Below are 20,070 nucleotides of genomic sequence, written 5' to 3'. Positions count from 1 at the left end.
TTAACACATATTGGACTACTTGCCATCTTGGTAAGGGGGTGGGAAAAGGGGGAGGGGAAATTGGAACATAGGGTTTTGCAAGGGCTAATGTTGAAGAATTGTCCAAGTATATATTTTGGAAAAAAAAAAGCTTTAATCAAAAAATAAATTTAAAAAAGAAAAAGCAGTAAATTTCTATTGTTAGCTCCTCTTTTTATATCGCCTTCGTTTCCAAACAGATCCCTCCCATGTCCCCAACACAAAGAGCTATTCCTGAAAACAAGAAATTTTAAAAGAGGGGGAAAAACAGTCCAATAAAACTAACCGTGTCATCAACCGAGTTAACTAGTCTGTGCCATGTTCCACAACCATAGTCCCCTGCAAAGGAAGATGGGAAATGCATTCTCGCATCTGTTTCTTGGGGCCTTTTTAGGCAACTGTCTAACAAGGAGATCTGTGCATTTTGGTCATATAGTATCGTTCCAAATTGCCTTTCAATGGGAGAAGAGCGCTCGTTATCCTTAGTTAATGCTCCAGTAGAGACCTGGCAGTGGCTAACTGGGCAACACATAACAAGACCCCAATTCCAGCCACATCCGAGCGGACAGTCGTGGACTCCACCCTGTATTTCACGTGTCTCAGTTGAGTCATATTTTCTTTGAAGGCACTGACCTTTGACTTCCAATAAGTGAATAGAAGAGGATGAATGGCACATTAGCTGAGTACTGGGCTCTCCAAAATACAGGAAGTTTTGAGATGCTGAGTGCTAACAAAATGGAGAGCCTCCAGCAGCAGCAGCAACCAGAATGGGAAGGCCGTTGGAGTCACGCCATCTGAAGTCTGAATTGGGAGTATGTCTAGCCTCAAGAAGTGCAGATTTGGGGCGCGTATGAGCTGTCTTTTAGTATCTGTTATAGATTCAGAAGAGATTACACTTGATCTGCTGGGTCCCAGAAGGCAAAACAAGAAACCATGAGGGGGATGGAAGACTGCAAAGATGCCAAATTTAGCATGATGTCAGGAAAAATTCCCTACCGATTGGTGCTGTTCCCCGAGTGAATGGGCTGCCTGCCTCGGGAGGGACTGGGCGCCCCATCACTGAAGGGCTGAGTATGTTACAGAGGGCCTTCTTGTTCACATCTAGCTTGCATTCAGTGACTTCTGGGTCCCTTCCAAGTTGCAAATTTAGGGCAAGCCCAGATGGTCAGTCTCATGAGCAATGGTTCAGCTCCCTCCTCCTAATAAGAATCTGGAGCCTGGGAGATTTCTCTTCCTCTCATGCAAGGGAGGTCAGGCCTGGGGTGGCAAGAGATGGAGGGGTCTGAAGAGAAGCTCCCAGCTCTTTGTTTGGATTTCTTTCCCTTGCTTCCCTAGGTGGGGGGCTGAGGAGAAGCGCCCAGCTCTTTGCATTTCTTGCCCTTGCTTCCCCGGTACCAAGATCAGCCTAGGGTACAAGGCAGCCGTCCAGACAGAGATCCTCTGGCCTCTGGATAGAGACAGCGAAACTCGATTTTACTAGTAAATTCATAGAGTGCTTCCCAGTCTCCCTCCTGGAAGTTGCCATGAACAAACCACATCTACCCCAAAGAGAGACCCCCTCCTACAGAGGGTCTTCCCTCAATGTCCCTTGGGTGACCTTCTGCCACAGTAGAGAGCACAATGTTATTACTATTACTAGGAATATTACTATTTGTAGTAGTTACTACAAAACTGCTATTTCCAGCCCTCAGCCCAGAATTCTGCCTCTGTGACTCAGTCCTTTTGTGCCCTAGTGCCCAAGGCACCAGGAAGCCAAGGTTAGAGTACTCCACCCTGACAACTTAGGAATAACTGACAGGCCCAGCAGCTAGAAGTATAACTTGGGACATTTCATCTGCTTTCCCAACGTAGAAAGGGACGTCCCACAGCCTTGCCCCTCACCCGGGCCGCAAGCTGGTTGGTCAGGCGTTCATTCATTGAACACCCACTGTGTACCAGGTCTACTGTGGGGCCTGGAGGATCAGGAGCTGACCTGCCTCGAGGTTCAACCCTCCCCCACTTCATCCGACAGCTGAATAAACTAAGGCTCAGGGAAGGCCCGGATGAGGTGACACGTCAGGCACTGAATCATGGCTTGAATGTCTAGAAAGCCTTAAGAGCCTCGAGCTTTTTCCCTTTGTTGTTTCATCTGATCCTCCTGGATGCTAGCTACTCATATAATCCCCATTTTGTAGTTGAGAAACTGAGGCTGATAAAGGTAAACTGACTTGGCCAGGGCCCCCCATTTATTGTGTCTGTTTAGTTCTCCTTACTGGACCGCCTGGCTGCCACTTAAGCTGGAAGGCAACAGCTTCCAAGGAAGGAAAGAAAGTGATATGGAGAGAGGATATGGGAGGAGGGTCCGGGCCTAGGCAATTCCAGGAAACCACAAGCGGGCTGGTTTTCAGCCTCTCTGCCACTACTGCCTTGCAGGGTCCCAGGCTGGGGGCTCTGTGAGCTCCCCTCTCTGTGCCTCAGTTTTCTCCTCTGTAAGGTAGGGAGGTTGGACTAGATAATCTTTCAGGTCCCATCTGAGTCAAAGATCCGTAATCTATTCACTGATGGCCTGAGAGCAGAGCTGGGGTGGCTCCGCTGGCGCCCCGTTGGTGTCTGCCCATCATCAATCATCCCCAGCCAAGTTCATCTGGGAGGCTAGGGAAGGAGCAAGCCCCCGGGCCCGCACTGGGACTAAGCAAAAAAAAAAAAAAAAAAAAAAGCTTTTGACCACATGGCCTTCCTTCTTCCAGCTTTCCACCACCCTCCTGCCGCCACACTCCCATCAGTTCTAAAAGGTCCCGTTGGCCACGCCGCCATTGGTGTGAGACAAAAAGGTTCAGAAGGGACCTGGGAGGGAAGCAAAGGTTCAGCGCCCGGCCCTGCCTGTACTCTGCTTCCCACTCTCCCTCCTAGAAGTCGCCATGAACAAACCACATCTGCCCCCAAAAGAGACCCTCTCCTACAGGGAGTCCTCCCTCAATGTCTCTTGGGTGACCTTCTGCCATAGTAGAGAGCACTGGCTTCAAATTCCATCTCTGACAAGCTGTAGCTCTGTGACCCTGGAAAAGTCATTTGTCTCCTTGGAGCCTCAGTTCCCTCATCTGTAGAGTGAACCAGACTCCCAAGACTGTCGTATACCACTCTTGGGGACAGACTCAGTTTCCCTGGAGTGTCCACAGTGAGGTCATTAAAGAAGGGGCCAATGAGGGAAAAGGGAAAGCCACCTCCTGGCTTCTGACTCACCCAGGCTAGTCATCTAGAACCCTTAGTCAATTGTTCAGAGTTACAATTTCCTCTGAATTTGGCTGCAATCCCAGCAAAGCCTGGAAAGAGAAGCCTGTCCTTAGGGCCTGCCCCTACCCCTTAGGCTTCTGGGAAACTGTGTCTTCTCAGTTTGCTCTCTGAACTACCCGGGGGGTCTCCCTGCCAAGAAGAAGTCAAAGGGCAAGAGGGCTGGGCTGGGGCCTAGGCCTGAGCCTCAGGCCATGAAAGAAGGCCCCTCTCCTCCCTGGTTGTGGGTGGTAGGCGGGGAAGAGGGCACAAAAGCTATTAGCCCAGGTGCCAGGTTTCCTGAGCTCTTGCCAGCCCACAGAGTCCCAAGGCATCCCTGAGCGCCGTTCTTCGGGTCCTCCTGTTCCTTACCAAGCACCTCCCTCGGGCTCCTGGGTACCATGCCCTCCCGCTGGCAATGCGACGCCAGCTTCATTGGCCGGAGCCTCGCGATCTGTCAGTGGCACCTGACTTACTTGGCCATATGTGAGTATCAGCTGGGGAACGGGTCTCGTCTTCACAGGCTCACTGGTCAAATGGGGGGGGGGGGAGGGGACGGGACAGGAGAAAGACTGAGCCGGGCCCGGAACACCAGCAGATTCTCTCGATGGCTCAGAGAGGAAAAAACGAGGCCCTGGGAGGGAGTGTGCTCTCCCCATGGTCACCAAGGAGCCAGGGGTAGGATTGCAGAACGGGTGTCCTCCTCCAGCCCCTGCTGGGACTGTCACCCTAGAGGGTCCCTCGGTAAAACTGGGGGAGGGTTCTAGCCTGAGAAATGGCCAGAGGATCAAGGGACAGACAGGCTGGGCGTTTAGACAGGGGTCGGGAGATCCTGCGCTTGGGGTATCAGGGAACAAGTAGTAGATGGGAGTTGGCTGGGCAGGAAGCCAGTGTGAAGAACAGGGGACAAGGAGACATGCCCAAAATAGAGGGACGCAAAGGGCTGGGAAGACAGCAAGGGGACTCGGGGCAAAGGGGAGTGAGTGGGCCCAGAGCAAGCAGATGGAGCAAAGCAACAGGTTGTGTGGACTGGCACAGGGCAGGGGGGTGGGGAGAGTGGGTACATAAAGGGGGGAAGGTTTGGTCGGGTAGAGGAGTATGGGATGGCCAGAGGGGGAGAGGCTAGTGGAAGAGGATGGGGAGCGCGATGGAAGGTGGACCACTAAGTGGCCACACGGATGGGAAGCAGATGCCAGGGATGGATGGACCCAGGCCCATGGGCCAGCTGACAAGAGATGAGACAGGAGGAGCTGGTCGGGCTTAGGAGCTGAGGATGCTTCCACGATCCCTGCCCCGGCTCTCAGCTCCCACTGGCCGGGCTTCCCCTCAATTTTCTGATCCCCTTAACAGTCTGGATCTTGCTGCCTGCCTTTTTCTACCTGCTGTTCACTCCTTTCTGGCCTCTACCTGCACTCTATGTGGCCTGGCTTGTCCTGGACTGGAAGACACCCGAGCAAGGTGAGGGCCCTTGCCCAGCCAGCCCCGAGCTCTTTCCTACCCTTTGGCAGCGGCAGCACCCCCATCCCTGGGCACCTTCCCTCACCCTTAGGCAGCATCCCCCACCCTTAGGTGGCACTTAAAAGTGGCAAAGAGCTTTTCAAACATTCTCTCGTTTAAGCCTTGCAACAACCTTGTGAGGAAGCTGGTATTACCATCCTCATTTTATAAATTTGGAAACTGAGGTTCATAGAGCTTAAGTTAATTAATTAGGGTCACACAGCTGCTGGGAATCAAGCAGAGGTTAAACTCTAGAGTTCAAAGCTCCTAGTCATCCCCCTCCCACTCTGTGTCCTTAGGTGGCAGGCGTTCAGCCTGGGTACAGAACTGGCAAGTCTGGACGATGATCCGAGACTACTTCCCCATTGTGGTGAGCAACTACGGCCCGGGCCCCTCTCTCCTCTCACGTGGGGTCCCTCGGGCCCCCAGAAGAAGAGCATTTCTGGACACACCCTTGGGGTGAACCTGGAGGAACCCAGATCCAAAACTCAGAGGAAGATAATACAGGTGGCCCAGGGCTCAGATCTCGGTACTGAGCCGGAACCGGGCTGCCCCCCCCTACACTGCTGGGCCTCTCTGACTTTGGGGGATACCCCGGCGGCACTGCCAAGCGGTGTCCTTGCCAACCCAGGAGCTCTGAGCCACCGTGGCCCAAAGCAAACTGTACCCCAAAGCCTAGCATTCGGGGGGCAGCAGCAGCCTTCTGCACTTGGTTCAGAGGCTCATGTGGGCAAAGCTAGAAGGAAATCCTGGAGATCCCTCATGTTACAGGGCCCAGTGATGCTGATTTTGCCCAGGGTCACCCAGGCAGCAGAACTGTCCTGGGCCTCCTCTTCCAGTTCAGTTCTCTGCCCACTGCACCTCACCTCCCTACATGGTCCACAGAGAATACACAGCCGGTCACCAGGCGTGTGGAAATCCGCTTCCGTGGGGCGGCCATGGCTGGTGTGCTGAGGGCTGTAAAGGGCGGGAGCTGGGGATGATTGATTTAGTCCTACAACAACGCATTACCTGGTGGAACTGAGATAATGCTCCTCTAGTACTTAGTATAGTTCTCCGAGATGACACCTATTCTACAAGACTGACACCTACAATGGGCAGACTTCAAGACAGAGACTGTCCTAGAAGGACGAAAGGAAGGCTCTCCTGCACTTAGAAGACTTGACCAGCCTCTGGTGGCTCGCCTGCCTCCTGCACTTCTCCACTGAAACCAAGCCCCATTCAGGAGGGCCTCCGGAAAGCCAGCCCGGCCCCAGGTGAAGGAGACAGGCCAGCCATCACGAGGGGTTCGATCTTCCAGTGTACCCCCCCTCCCAGATCTCTGAGCCCTTATAGACTATTACAAGTACATCACCACAGGTGTCAGGCTTGTAGAGCTAGACTAAGTACTAAGTACACTGAAACTAGAGAATCATTATCTTAATTCCACCGAGTTAACACCTCGTTTTAGGATTAAATCAATCATACTGAACTAGAGAACTCACCTAAGCTAGATAACCATTGTCTTAGCAACGGCACTGAGTTAACACCTTCTTTCAAATATACTTCTCCAAAGTTCTGGCCCTCTATAGAGGATGGAGCCTTCAAGAGTCCAGGGCCACCTGCACACCACAGTAAAGCCTGGAAGAGGCCCAGGGTGCCTCTGCACTGAGACAGACTGGGTCCTGGTGGAGGCAATTCTGAGCCTTCCCCCTACTGAGCAATGCCCTCTGGGCTTCAGACATTACCAAATATCTGGCACTGGTTAGAAGGAAGGGAGAGAGAAGGGAGGGAAGAAAAGAGGAAGAAAAGAAAAGGAAGGAAGGAAGGAAGGAAGGGAGGGAGGGAGGGAGGAAGGAAGGAAGGAAGGAGGCAGGAAGGGAGGAAGGGAAGAAGGAAGGAAGGAAAGAAGGAAGGAAGGAAGGAGGAAGGAAGGAAGGAAGGAAGGAAGGAAGGGAGGAGGGAGGGAGGGAGGAAGGAGGCAGGAAGGGAGGAAGGAAGGGAGGAAGGGAGGAAGGAAGGGAGGAAGGAAGGAAGGAAGGGAGGAAGGAAGGAAGGGAGGGAGGAAGGGAGGGAGGAAGGAAGGAAGGGAGGAAGGGAGGAAGGGAGGAAGGGAGGGAGGAAGGGAGGGAGGAAGGAAGGAAGGAAGGAAGGGAGGGAGGGAGGGAGGAAGGAAGGAAGGAGGCAGGAAGGGAGGAAGGGAAGAAGGAAGGAAGGAAGGAAAGAAGGAAGGAAGGAAGGGAGGGAGGGAGGGAGGAAGGAGGCAGGAAGGGAGGAAGGAAGGAAGGAAGGGAGGAAGGAAGGAAGGGAGGGAGGAAGGAGGGAGAGAGGGAAGGAAGGAAGGAAGGAAGGAGGGAGAGAAGGAAGGAAGGAAGGAAGGAGGGAGGGAGGGAGGGAGGGAGGAAAGAAGGAAGGAAGGAAGGAAGGAGGGAGGGAGGAAAGAAGGAAGGAAGGAAGGAAGGAGGGAGGGAGGAAGGAAGGAAGGAAGGAAGGAAGGAGGGAGGGAGGGAGGGAGGAAGGAAGGAAGGAAGGAAGGAGGAAGGAAGGGAGGAAGGAAGGAGGAAGGAAGGACGGAAGGAAGGAAGAAAGGAAGGAAGGAGGGAAGGAGGAAGGAAGGGAGGAAGGAAGGAGGCAAGAAGGAAGGAAGGAAGGAGGCAGGAAGGGAGGAAGGAAGGAGGCAAGAAGGAAGGAAGGAAGGAAGGAAGGAAGGAAGGAAGGAAGGAAGGAAGCAGGAAAGGAGGAAGGAAAGAAGGAAGGAGGCAGGAAGGGAGGAAGGAAAGAAGGAAGGAAGGGAGAAATGGAAGGATGGAGGAAGTGAGGAAAGAAGGAACGAGGGAAGGAAGAAAGAAAGAGAAGGAAGAAAAAAAGGAAGGGATGAAATCAAGTCTAGTACTTTATTAAGTGTCCACTCTGCGCTAGACATTGTGCTAAGTGCTTCACAAATATTATCTTAAATTATCATTTGATCATCACAGCAATCCTGAGAAGAAAGTGCTATTGTGATCCCCATTTTACAGTTGAGACAATATAGACATGATTTGTCCAGAGTCACACTCAGTAAGTGCCCAAGGCCAGATCTTCCCACCTCCAGGCCCAGCCCTCTGGGGCACCTAGCTGCCATCCACCAGCTTGGGCAGAAAACATAGTCCCATCAACCCCACCCCCAGTGAAGCTGAATTGAAGCCATCTGTGCTGTCTTAACCCTCACAGCCTGTCTCTATGGTGGGCCGTCAGCCCACTTCTGCCCCCAGCTGCCCAGCCCCCTCTCTAACTCTCTGATTATCTGACCCACGTTGTCACCTTGCAAAGGACTTGGGTGTCGGTCACTTTCCCCACGACTCCACCACTGGTGGCTCCCGCCCTCCCTAGATGCAGCTCCTGTAACATGGTGGCTTCTCCCTGTAGCCCAGAAGCCCCTGGGGACAGGAGCCTGATGCCTTTTTTCTATTTGCCTCCCCAGGACTTATCTTAGTTCCCAGCATCCAGTAAGGGCTTAATCAATGCATTCATTCACTCATTTTCATTGAAGCACCTGGGGGGGTGCTCCTCCTTGACCCCCCCCTCCTTGTGATCTCTTTCTAACGCTCTCTACCCCCAACTCTGGTTTCAGCTCCTGAAGACTAAGGACCTGAACCCAGAGCACAACTATATCATGGGTGTTCATCCCCATGGCATCCTGACCTTCGGGGCTTTCTGCAACTTCTGCACTGAGGCCACGAACTTCTCCACCACCTTCCCCGGCATCAGACCCTACCTGGCCACGCTCTCCTGGTTCTTCAAGGTCCCCTTTATCAGGGAATACCTCATGGCTAAAGGTAGGTCTGACTGTTCCTCTGAGGTGCGGGCACTCAGTCCCTCCCTGGCAGCCTGGGCACGGGCAGGGAGAAGGAGCTCATGCTGATAACTCACTCAAAGCCCCCTCGCTGTTGCTTTCGGCCTTTGCTTCTTGCTCCAGGGCCATGATGGGACACCCCTGAGACCTCTGTGCCATCTCTTGGCATCAGAGTGATTGAAGTGGGCCAGAAGGGCACGAATCGGTGCCCAGGAGAAAGCCAGAAGGTGAGGGCCTGAGGCTGGGCTCCTTTGCCTCCCCCCCCCCCAATCAGCGACTTGCTTACTCTACAGGTGTGTGCCCGGTGAGTCAGCCCGCCATTGACTACATGCTGTCCAAGAATGGCCCTGGGAATCTGGTAGGCATTGTCATCGGGGGCGTTGGCGAGGCTCTGCAGAGCGTACCTAACAGCACCTCCCTGATCATCAAGAAACGCAAAGGGTTCGTGCGCACAGCCCTCCGGCACGGGTAGGTGACTCTGGGTCGGCCTCCATTATTAGCTGATTTCAGTCAACAAATCTAAATTATGCACCTGTTGTACGTAGAGCACATGCTAGGAACACTAAGAGATACAAAATCTAGAGAAGACACAATCTCTGCTTTCAGAAAGGTTAGGATCTAGTAGAGGGCCAAGACCCAAACACATTCATTCGAGAAACACTTATTAAGGGCCTGCACCAACTGTATACAGAATGATGTGCTGGACACTGGGCAAGATACCGAGTGTAAACTCAGGAAACTGAGCAGTCAGGTGGTCCGGAAGCTAGAGTGTGGACCGTGGAGTCAGGAAGGGCTGAGGTGGAATCCTGGGCAAAACACGTCAGCTCTCTACACCTTGATTTCCCTACCCATAAAATAAAACAGAACCTACATCTCAGGGTTGTCGTGAGGATCAAATGAGTTCATAAACCTAAAAGTGGTTTGTGGTTTATAATAAATAATAATATTTTATTACATTCATATTATATTATTATACAATAATATTCTATATTATATATAGAATAGAATAATAGCATATGTTATTCTATTGTATATAATTATAATATTATATTAATAAATAATGCTAATATTAATAATAAATAAATAAATGAAGCGTGGTATATAAATACCACAGTCTCTGCCCCTGGAACTTACAATCTAGTGAGAGAGGACATAAATCCACTCTCAACTAGACAATTCATTTATTCTGCAAGGACTTATTGAGACTCTACCAGATTCTGGGTACAGTGACTACCCACAGTTAGGAAAGAGTCCAGCAAGGTAAATGGGACTAAGAGTCTGAAATGCTCACTTCAATTCCATCTGAAACCTTTCCCTGAGTCAAGTGGGCCCATCTCCAGAAAGCTAAGTCAAGCTAAGGGTTCAGAGTTTTAGGTCTCCATCATATCCTCCCAGCCAGACCAAAAACCACATTGTCCAGTTCACTTTGAGGGAGTGCTGTCTGTGTGGGGCAGTGGTGATGGGGGAAACCAAGAAGAGGGCCCGCTATCTGAAGAGGAGGAGGATGGACACCCAAAGTTAGGCCCCAGAGGGACTCTGGTAGTGGCTCCCTCTGGCAATGAATTTCTCCCGAGAACCTCAAGATCGCACGGGGATGGGGGGAAGCGTCAGCACCTTCAATCCCAAGCCACGGCCTGGTGGGGGCAGAGCATGGGCCAAGAAGAGTCTCAGGAAGGCAGCTTCCTGTCACTCTTTGGCCATACCGATACTGTTTTCATTGTAGGGCTCACTTGGTCCCGACCTTCACCTTTGGGGAGACGGAAGTCTACCACCAAGTGCTGTTCCCTGAGGGCAGCCGTATGCACCGATTCCAGAACTGGTTTCATAGTTTCTGGGGTTTTTACTGTTGTGTCTTCTATGGACGTGGCTTCTTCCAGGACTTTTGGGGACTTCTGCCACTCCCCAAGCCCATCATCACCATTGGTGAGCTTCCCTTGGAGAGGCTACCTCGGGAGCAAGCCATGCATAGGGAGGGGTGTCGAGGCAGGCTAAAGGAGATGGGACTGAGGGCAGAACTAGCAAGGGATGGAGACAGAGGGGAGGAAGTTGGGGAACGACACCAAGGAGAACATCAAAGCCCAAAGTGAGTAGAGAGGACCGGAGAGAAGAGACGGAAGGGACCTGAGTGGTCATCTGGGTCAAACCCCTCATTTCAGAAAATAGGAAACTGAGGCCCAGAGAAGGGAGGGGACCTGCCTAAAAATGAAAGGAAGACAGATGATCCAAGTCGATCCAAAGAGCATTTCTCTGGCCCTTCCTATGGGGAAGGCACTGTGCTGGACCTTGGAAATCGAAGGAAAAAAATAAAGGCCCTGCCCTCGTAGAGTTTACAGTTTAACAGGAGTATAAGGCATGGCCACAGTTAAGTATGATATAAAGTAGAATGTGTTTGGAAAGACATCAGGGAAGAGGGAGGGATGGCTGGCTTTTGTCAGAGGCGCTTCCTCAAAGGGAACCGATTCCAACGAACGGAGCTGTACAAGATGGGGAGAATTTAGGCAGAGGGTGGCAACTGGTAGGGATGTTCGGAGGTAAGAGAGGACAAGATGAAGCGGTATCTCGGCTCAGCAGCAAGCCGCTTGGGCCAGAATGTAGAGTGAATGAAGGGGGGGGTATCAAATAAGGCTGAAAAGGAGGTAAGGCCTTTGTTGCCAACCTGAAAAACTCAGCTAGCTCTTAAAGCTACTAGGAAGCCAGCAGGGGTTGTTGAGGGGAAGTGGCAAGATCAGAGCTATGATCTGAGATAGCTTTGGCAGTTATGTGGAGATGCATTGGAGAAGGGAATTAACTAATTAGTTCATTGTCTAGTTAAGAGTGCTGAAAGCAGGGAACCCACTTAGGAGGCTATTCATAGTCCAGGTGAAAGGTGGCCACGGGAGTAAAAGGAAGAGGAGAGATGGGAGATGCCATCCAACCCACAAGACTTGGCAACGGACTGAATAATGATGTGAAGGAGAGGGGAGTGGTTAAGCGGATGGATGGTTTCAGATAGTCACAGAGCAATGAGGAGAAGACAGTGAGGGGGCCTTGATAGCTCAGAAAGGGGATTCTCTGGGAAGACTCTTGTCCAGGTCAAGTGCCTACAGAAACCATGGTCAGAGGCAGGAGGGTGGGAGAGGGTGGGAACTGCTCAGACGAGGATCCTTGTGGGGGAAGGGAGGGGAAGAGTTCAAGGGGGGCTCTGATGCCTTTTGTCCTTCTTTCTGCCATGTGCTCCATCAGTCGGGGAGCCTATAATGGTCCCCAAGATGGAGAATCCGAGCCAAGAGACAGTGGAAAAGTATCACACCATATACATGGAAGCCCTGAAGAAGTTGTTCGATGATCACAAGACCCAGTATGGGAACTCAAAGACCCAGGAGCTGTTGTTCCTTTGAGGGCTGAGACTGGAGGATGCAATCCCCCGATCCTATGTGCTAAGCCAAGAGTCAAAGGGGATGAGGAGGCTGAGGAGTGTCCCTTCTGACCAAGGGAGACACAAGAACTGTATCCTGTGAACATCCTTCCCCAGGAATGTGCTTAGCTCCACCTCTCAAAGATGCTGTGGGCCTGACCCCTGACCCCACCCCTTTTCACCAAGATTTCTGCTTACCTCTGGCAGCTCCTTATACAGCTCTGTTCCCCAAAGCCATGGCCACGTATCCTGTGAGATTCCACATTTCCCACAGCCTCTCTTTCCCTCCCTTCCTCCCTCTCTCCCTCCAGGACGTTCAACTTTTCAACAATAGTATAGAGGTCTGACTTTCTACTGCCCAAGAATACTGGCTCTGTAATTGGATCTGCTGTCTGGAGTCAGCCTCAGAGTTGAAAGAGAGTTGCCCCTCTTGGAGCTCTTGGCAGCAGTAGCTGCTGATCCTCAAGCCCCAAAGCACAACTGATCTCCTCCCAGGCACCTTTTTATTTATTACCCACCCACCCCATGACTTTCTTGGGAGGAATAAGTCTGTCTCTCCTATAACCCTTTGCACCTATCTAACCAATAAATCCTTCAGCAATGTAAATTAATGTGGGAAAAATGATAACCCTGAAGACCATGGGGAAAAGGTGACGGAATAAGGAAACAAATCGCTTAAGCCCTGTAGCAAAAAGCCGGGAAACATGAATGAAAGACACTCTCTAGTCCAGGGGCAAGTGGGTGGGAAGAACTTTCAATCAAGAATGGGCTCCAAAGCTCAAACAAAGCACCTTTACACTTCAAGCAAATTCAGCTAAGTGTGCTGCCTGTGTTTGACTGACTGCTCGGGGTTTCCACAGACACATCTGGCTTGTTTAACACAAACTAAATGTCTAAAAGATGTGGGGAACAAAAGTCAGAAAAAAGCCCCCCCTCCCCTTTTCTTTTGTATCCCGGGCAGTCCCCTACACCATCCATCGGTGTAACTTTGCCAACAGATTTCTAGAATTAACTAGAATTACTAGTTACTAGAATTAACCCTTCAGCAAGCATGTTAAAACACCTACTGTGTACCAAGTGCATGGATACAAAGGCAAAACTAAAGCAATCCCTGTCCTCACCAGAACTTCAATTCTAGGAGGGAGGCAACCTTTACGTACAAAATCTTTAGCTAAGTGGCATGGTGGCCTGAAAGAGCATTGGACTTAGCGATCAGAAAGGCTTGAATTTGAATCCTGCCTCCAACATTGACTGGCTGAGGAACCCTAGGCAGTAACTTCACCTCTCTGAACTGTTTCCTCATCTGTAGGACCCCATGACCTCTAAGGTCCCTGCCAACTCTAAAGTCTCTGAGCCTATAAGGATACATGAAACAGACCCAGGATCCTTAGGGAGAAGACACTGGCAGCTAGAGGCAATAAGAAAAATCCTCATGCAGGACATGGCACTTGAGCCAAGCCTTAAAAGTGAGTCGGGACCCACAGCAAGGTAGAGTTGAGGAGAGAGAGCTTTACAAAGGAGTTGTTCAGCACAACGGTCTGAAATGGAGAAATGGAAAACTGTATGGAGGGAACAAGGACAATTTGATTGACCTGCAGAAGGTGTGGAGGGAAGTGATAAAAGTCAAAAGGGACAAAAAGGACAGGTAGAGAAGTTGGAGCCAGGAATTAAGATGAAACAAGGGCAGCCACTCAGTGTGGGGCCCAGGTTCAAAGAACTAGCCAGGAAAGGTCTTGCTTTCCCAAGGAACAGGGAGTAAAGGAGAACCTGGCTGGCTTGGGGGTAAACCAGAGGAGGCCCAGAAGGTAAGGTGACCTCTGACCAGCAGAGACTACAAAGAGCCTTTGGCGTGAAGGCATTCGGTCTCTCACCTGCCACAAATGGGCTTCATTAGGTCACTTGGTTAACAGAGCATCAGGCTTTATGATGACTCCAAAGTAGGGTGGAATTGTAAGATTGGAGCAACCAAAAACCTAGATATTATTTTATGTCAAGTGTGGTACCGTTAACAGAATTAGACCTTTGGGGAGGAGAAGTAGATGATGATGATGATGATGATTCTGATAGAGATCTCACTTCTAAGAAGAATGATTCAAGTGTGTAAGAATAAGAACCATTCCCTAGTTGATAATTGGTCAAAGGATGCTATGGTCTATGACTAGGTGAAATCTAATTATCACTAGCTATGTTTTTAAAAATCACTAATAATTATGGAAATGCAAACTAAAAACAACTCCAGAGGTAATAACCTCACATCCATCAGATTAACCAAGTTGACCAAAACAAGGAAAAGGACAAACAATGTAGGGGAGATAAGGAAATAGGTGCTTTAATGTATCCTATCTGGAACTGGGAACTGGTCCAGCCATTCTGGAAAAAGGAGCATTTGCTTCAAAAGTCATGAAACTTTGGCCAAGCGATACCACTACTAGGTAGAGACAATAGTAATGAGGAAGAAAGCAACTATTTATTAAACACCTACTATGTGCAAGGTGTTGTGCAATAATTTAACATGTTATCTTATTTGACCCTCACAACCATCCTGGGTTATGGTATTCTTCACTCACTTTCAGTTGTGTTCTACTTTTCATGAGGCATTCGGAGCTTTCTTTTCTCTTCTTTTCTTTCTTTCTTTCTTTCTTTCTTTTTCTTTTCTTTTTTTTTTTTTGCTGAGGCAACTGGGGTAAAGTGACTTGCCCAGGGCCACATAGCTAAAAAGTGTTAAGTGAGATGTTGGGGCTTTCTTAGCAAAGATCCTGCAATGGTTTGCAGTTTGTTTTCTGGCTCATTTTACAGATGAGGAAACAGAGCTAAACTGGATTGAGTGACTTGCCCAGGGTCACACAGCTAAGAAATATCTGAAGCTGGATTAGAAAGTCTCCTGAGTCCAGGTCTAGCACTCTGTGCCCTGTGGGTATACTCCCTCGCCAACTGCTTCAAGATTATTATAATAGGAATAATCATTATCATGACAACCATTAGTATTTACATAGATCTTGCAGGTTTGACAAGAAATGATGAAGGGAACATTTTCAGAGAAAACCTGGGGAGACTCGTCTTGTATGAACTAAGACAGATCGGCACGAGTAAAACATGGAGACGAGTAAAATAATGTCAAAACAACTGGAAAAGCCTTAATAACTGAGATCAGTGCAGAGTGCAGAGGCCTCATGGTGAATGAAGCAGCTCCAAGAGTCAGCAGGAGCCACACCTTTGGGACTCAGCCTTGGACTTTACCGCAGATTTATTACAAGGCTTCCCTTCCGTTCTTTTTCTTTTTTTTTTTGAGAAAGGGAGGGAAGGAGAGTCAAGGATAGAGCCCCTCCCCAAATAGAAGAAGAGAGCAGAAGGGAGCCCAGATGAGCAGGGCAGCTCTGAAAGCCCCGGATGCTTACAAAAGAAACTCGAGCTCTACCTGACAGAAATCTGCACTTTCGAGTATGGAAAGGCTTGTCGTATTCTGTGTTTGACACATTCGGAATAAAAATGAAATGAAATGAAAATTATATGAAAGCAAGTGAAGAGGGATGCAAGGAGAGAGAGAGAGTCAGAGGGGGACAGGGAGGGAAGAAGGAAGAAAGGGTGGAACCTGGGCTGCTGGGCGAAGGAGTGAAATCTGATTCAAGAAGCAATGGGAAGTCATTCCAAGTGGCCTGACCTGAACAGTGAGTGCACTAGGAGGATTTAGCTGGTAGGAGTGTGGCACCTAAGGCAGGGGAACCAGTGCAGTGGGCTGGTGGGTGGAGGGGGATGATGCAAGGTATTGACAGGAGGGATTACAAGGAGGGGAAGAGTCAAAAGGGATTACGCAGGTAAGCTCAGTAGATTGGAGAGGAAATGAACAAGGAGGAAGAGTCAGAAATGACTAGAAAGTCAGAAACTGGGTGACTGGGAGCATCACTGCTTTTGCTTTTTGGGGATGGGGGAGGTATGAGTTGGAAAGTTTGCTTGGAGATCTGTAGAGTTCAGAGTACCAGAGATATAGAGCAGGTGGCCAGAGATTAGGGTATGGAAGGGATTGGACTGAAAGAAGAGTGGAAATCTTAGACATGGATGAGATCACAAAGGGAAAGATTGTAGAAAGGGTATCTAGGTGGTGCGGTAGACAGAGTGCTGGACCTGGAGGCAGGAAGCCTCATCTTCCTGAGGTCAAATCTAGCCTCAGATACTCCCTAGCTGTGTGACCCTGGGTAAGTCAGTTCACCCTGCTTGCCTCAGTTTCCTCGTCTGTCAAATGAGCTGGAGAAGAAAACCACTCCGGGATCTTTGCCAAGCAAACCCCAAATGGGGTCACAAAGAGCGGGATACAACTGCAAATGGCTGAACGACAGTAGAGAGAAGGGAAGAGAAATAATTATGAACGAGACAGTTGAAGTACGGGTGGGGAGAAAGGGGGGCCCAGGAAAGGCTACAGACCTTCTTATCCGGGGTGCCTTAGTGGAGCTCCTTTAGGGGTTGGTGGAAACAATGCTGGCTATGGAGTCATACATACAGAAGGTTGGGTAAGACTTTGGAGAGCCAAGGGCCAACTTACTGCTTTTATAGGTTGGAGAAAAAAATAACACAGAGAGGAAGGGAGCTGTCCAAGGTAGTTCATAACTAAGGTGGGATTTGAACTTGGATCCTCTGACACCTGAGTTGACTCAAGAACCCTTGGTTTGAGTCTCAACTCTGACATTTATTATCCATGAGTATTTGCATCAATTATGGGACAGAGGGCAGTAACTTTCTCTGCCTGCCCCTGAAGGAGGTGCACAAGCCTGGGGCTTGAAGGGCCCGGATGCTCATCACTGCATAGAAACTTGGGACGATCTCCTCAAGAGAGATGGATGTGTGTGGGAGGGTGACACAAGGACCCATCGCGGTGGCCAAGCCTGTTGGAGCAGAACCAGCTGGTAGTCTGGAGGCACGGGACCTGGGTTTAAGTTATGACTACTTTTTACCAAAGGGGAAGCCTGATAGAGTGGAGAGACTAGCAGATATGGAGCTGGATTCGAATCTCAGCTATGCTACTCATGACCTAAGGGAATAATGAGCAAGTCATTTCCCATCTTTGAGACTCAGTTTCCTCATCTGTAAAATGAGGGGAATGCAGTAGTTGAAGTCTCCTTCAAGTTCTAAAACTCAGCAAAAAGGCACATTTTAAACCTGAAATGAAGGGAAGACAAAGAACCCCATCCCCCCACAGACAATAAGAATCCCTTCAGATAATATTCACATAAAATGTTGGGGGAGAAGATGGGAGGCTACATACGCCCTCTGCCCCAGTGAGTTGGGGAAAAGAGGAAAGCATCTGCCAGCAACAGAAGGCAACTGAGCAGTCTTCCATGAAGCTCCAAAAAGGAAAGAAAGGTGGTGATCAGGTCCTGGGGGTTGAGAGGACAGGGGAGTGGCCCCCACCTAGCAGGAGTGCCTTCCCTTCCCACACCTTTGGCTTGATGACAGCACCAGTTTTGCCATTCACATTCGATAGATGAGGACAATGAAATCCACGCTCTCTGGGCCCGTAGCAGGTGCGGGGGGATGCGACACCTCCCGGAGGGGCCAAGTTCCCATATGTTCCACAAGATGGCAGTGAAATGGCCCTTGGATGAAGGACAGTTTGCTAACAATTGAATCGAGGTTCCAGAGGGCACCATGGGATGGGAGGGCCCAGATGGGTCCTTAATGGTTGCAGAGGCTGATGGAGATGAGAGCACAGAAAGAAAATAGCAGGGGATGGGGGGTTCTCCCCACCACACAGGGCCTCTGAACATCAGAGGTTAAGGAAAGCAGGACCTGGGAGTCTGCCCATCATGACAAGGAGGAAGAACCTGTCTGACAGGCCCCACCCTCAAGGGTCCTTCTGCTCTCCTCCCTTATCTTTTTTTACCTTCTCACTCCTCACTCTCTCTCATTTCCCATATCCAGTCTGTCTTCAAGGCCTATTGGTTTACCTGCAGAAAATCCTTCCCATACATCCCCTTCTCCTCTCTGACATCAACATCCCCTGAATACAGGGCCTCCTATCTCAAGCTTGGACTGGTAAAATAATTGATTCATTGGTCTCCCAGCTTCAAGTCTCTCCCTACTCTGGTCCATCTTCCACTCATTGTCAAGAGTCTGACTCTTTTTTTCTTTCTTTCTTTCTTTCTTTCTTTCTTTCTTTCTTTCTTTCTTTCTTTCTTTCTTTCTTTCTTTCTTTCTTTCTCTCTCTCTCCCTCTCTCTCTCTCTCTCTCTCTCTGTCTCTATGTATCTCTCTGTCTCTGTCTATCTGTCTGTCTCTTTCTCTCTCTCTCTCTCACACACACACACACACACAATCTCTTCATTGCTGCCCCCATCCTTTTGCCTTTTCAGTCTTCACCTTACATCTCCACATATTCTTCAACACATTAACATCAGTCTCCCAGCTTTTCTCCAAGCTAGACTCTCTCTCTCTCCACCTCAGAACATTTTCTCTGGCCATCTCCCTGGGCCTGGAATGCTCTCCCTCCTCATGTGAACCTTCTGGCTTCCACCAAGTTTCAGCTCTACAAGGAGCCTTTCCCAATTGCCCTTAGCACCATGTCTTCCCTCTGGTGATGAACCCCAGTTTATCCCATCTGTAGCTTGCTTCTACAGAGCTATTCACATATCATCTCCCCTCATTCGACTGGAAGCTCCTTAAGAGCAGGGACTGGCTGGTGCCTTTCTTGAAATGCCCAGCCCTTGACACAGTACAGTGTGTCATACAGCGTACGTACTATGTGTACCTAGTAAGTACACATAATAGGAGCTTAATCAGGGATATGGTGGTAAATATTTAACAATAGGCTTTCCAAATACAAAGTATGCACAACACACTAAGTCTAACCTTCATTATGACCATTTTCTTCATGACTTAAGTCTGTTCAGCCAATAAAACAATTAAGCCCTGATTTGTAGGGTTGACCCATTTCCAAGGTATAAATGATCCCACCGACATCATTGCTCTTAACAAATTTTTGTTGTACAACTGACTGAATCTATCATCCAAGAGATTCTGCTAAAAAAAAAAAAGGGAGGCCGTGAAGGGGAGAGGTAGGAAGAACCCAAAGATTGTCCAGGAGTCCATTGAAAGTTAAAAAGACCTCAACAAGGACAAGGCCTCCAGTGTGGTGAACTGTCCAGGGAGGACACACATATAGATTTACAAGAGAAATGGGTACATTAGAAGGTGAAACCCCACATTGAAGTGCCAGCAGGGCATGCCGGGAAGGTGCCATGTGGAGGTACTGATGGGGTTTGTGGGCACAAAAGGTATTGAGATCAAAAAAGACAAAGCAGACTCAAAATATCTGGGGCATTAAAGAACATGGAGTATATATGTGGGGGTGAAGGGCCACCTAAGAAAGGGAGGGGACCTCAGGGTTAGAGAATTGCCTGGACTTGGATAGGGAAATTATGGGAGATGGATCAAATCCTAGGTCTTGGTACCCTTTGGGTATTACCCTTTCTTTTCTCCCTCACCAGCCACGTGGGCAAGGTGGAATGCCAGATAGCCTCCAAAGTGAAGGGGGCTGCCTTAAAGAAGTAGTGGTTCTCCATCATTTGAGGTGTCCAGAGAGTCAGAATGTCTACTTGTCAGAAATATTGTTGAGGGATTTCTGCTCAGGTTAGGGAGGAGAGGAGGGGAGAAATTCTTGTGAGTACTCAGGAATCTTACTAGCGCAATTCTTTGTACATGAGGGACTTTCTTAAGACTCAATTTGCCCAAGTCACCCAGTTTAAAAAGTTGTTCAGTTACCTTTAGAAGGATACACTGGGACAATGGAACGTGATTACAAAAGCGATTTTTTTCACTTAATAGTATTTTTCCAATTACCCATAAATATAATTTTAAACATTGACTTTTGTCAATTTTGTCAAGATTGTGAGTTCCACATTTTTTCTCCCTCCCTCCTTTCCCTTCCCACTCCCCAAGACAGCAAGCAGATATGTTAGACACGTACAATCGTGCCCAACATATTTCCATATTAGTCATGTCGTGAAAGAAAAATCAGAACAAAAGGGGAAAGCCACGAGAAAAGAAACAGAAATGAAAATAGTATGCCTTGATCTGCATTCGATCTCCAGAGTTCAAAGAAAACTGGATCTGGATAT

The 20,070-nt window shown here is 49.3% G+C and overlaps 1 protein-coding gene across 1 annotated transcript; it reads left to right on the top strand.

Annotated features, from left to right (window-relative positions):
• The first annotated feature begins 1,176 nt into the window (after positions 1 to 1,176).
• On the top strand, positions 1,177 to 12,573 carry AWAT1 (acyl-CoA wax alcohol acyltransferase 1). The gene is made up of 7 exons (XM_051968402.1): positions 1,177 to 3,750; positions 4,615 to 4,722; positions 5,061 to 5,131; positions 8,351 to 8,555; positions 8,866 to 9,040; positions 10,296 to 10,495; positions 11,795 to 12,573. Exons 1-7 carry the CDS (start codon positions 3,666 to 3,668, stop codon positions 11,947 to 11,949), a joined length of 999 nt encoding a protein of 332 aa, XP_051824362.1. The 5' UTR covers positions 1,177 to 3,665; the 3' UTR covers positions 11,950 to 12,573.
• Positions 12,574 to 20,070: the final 7,497 nt, after the last annotated feature.

Source organism: Antechinus flavipes, chromosome X (assembly GCF_016432865.1).
Source record: "Antechinus flavipes isolate AdamAnt ecotype Samford, QLD, Australia chromosome X, AdamAnt_v2, whole genome shotgun sequence".
NCBI classification, from domain to species: domain Eukaryota; kingdom Metazoa; phylum Chordata; class Mammalia; order Dasyuromorphia; family Dasyuridae; genus Antechinus; species Antechinus flavipes.
The sequence above is the reverse complement of the archived record's forward strand: the minus strand, read 5'-3'. Positions and strand labels throughout refer to the sequence as shown.

Bases quoted from the DNA above. Each gene is read 5' to 3' on its own strand.
- AWAT1 (XM_051968402.1), top strand. From the start codon at position 3,666: ATGCCCTCCCGCTGGCAATGCGACGCCAGCTTCATTGGCCGGAGCCTC. The intron at 4,723-5,060 runs GTGAGGGCCCTT...CTGTGTCCTTAG, and splicing joins CTGGAAGACACCCGAGCAAG to GTGGCAGGCGTTCAGCCTGG. The intron at 8,556-8,865 runs GTAGGTCTGACT...CTTACTCTACAG, and splicing joins GGAATACCTCATGGCTAAAG to GTGTGTGCCCGGTGAGTCAG.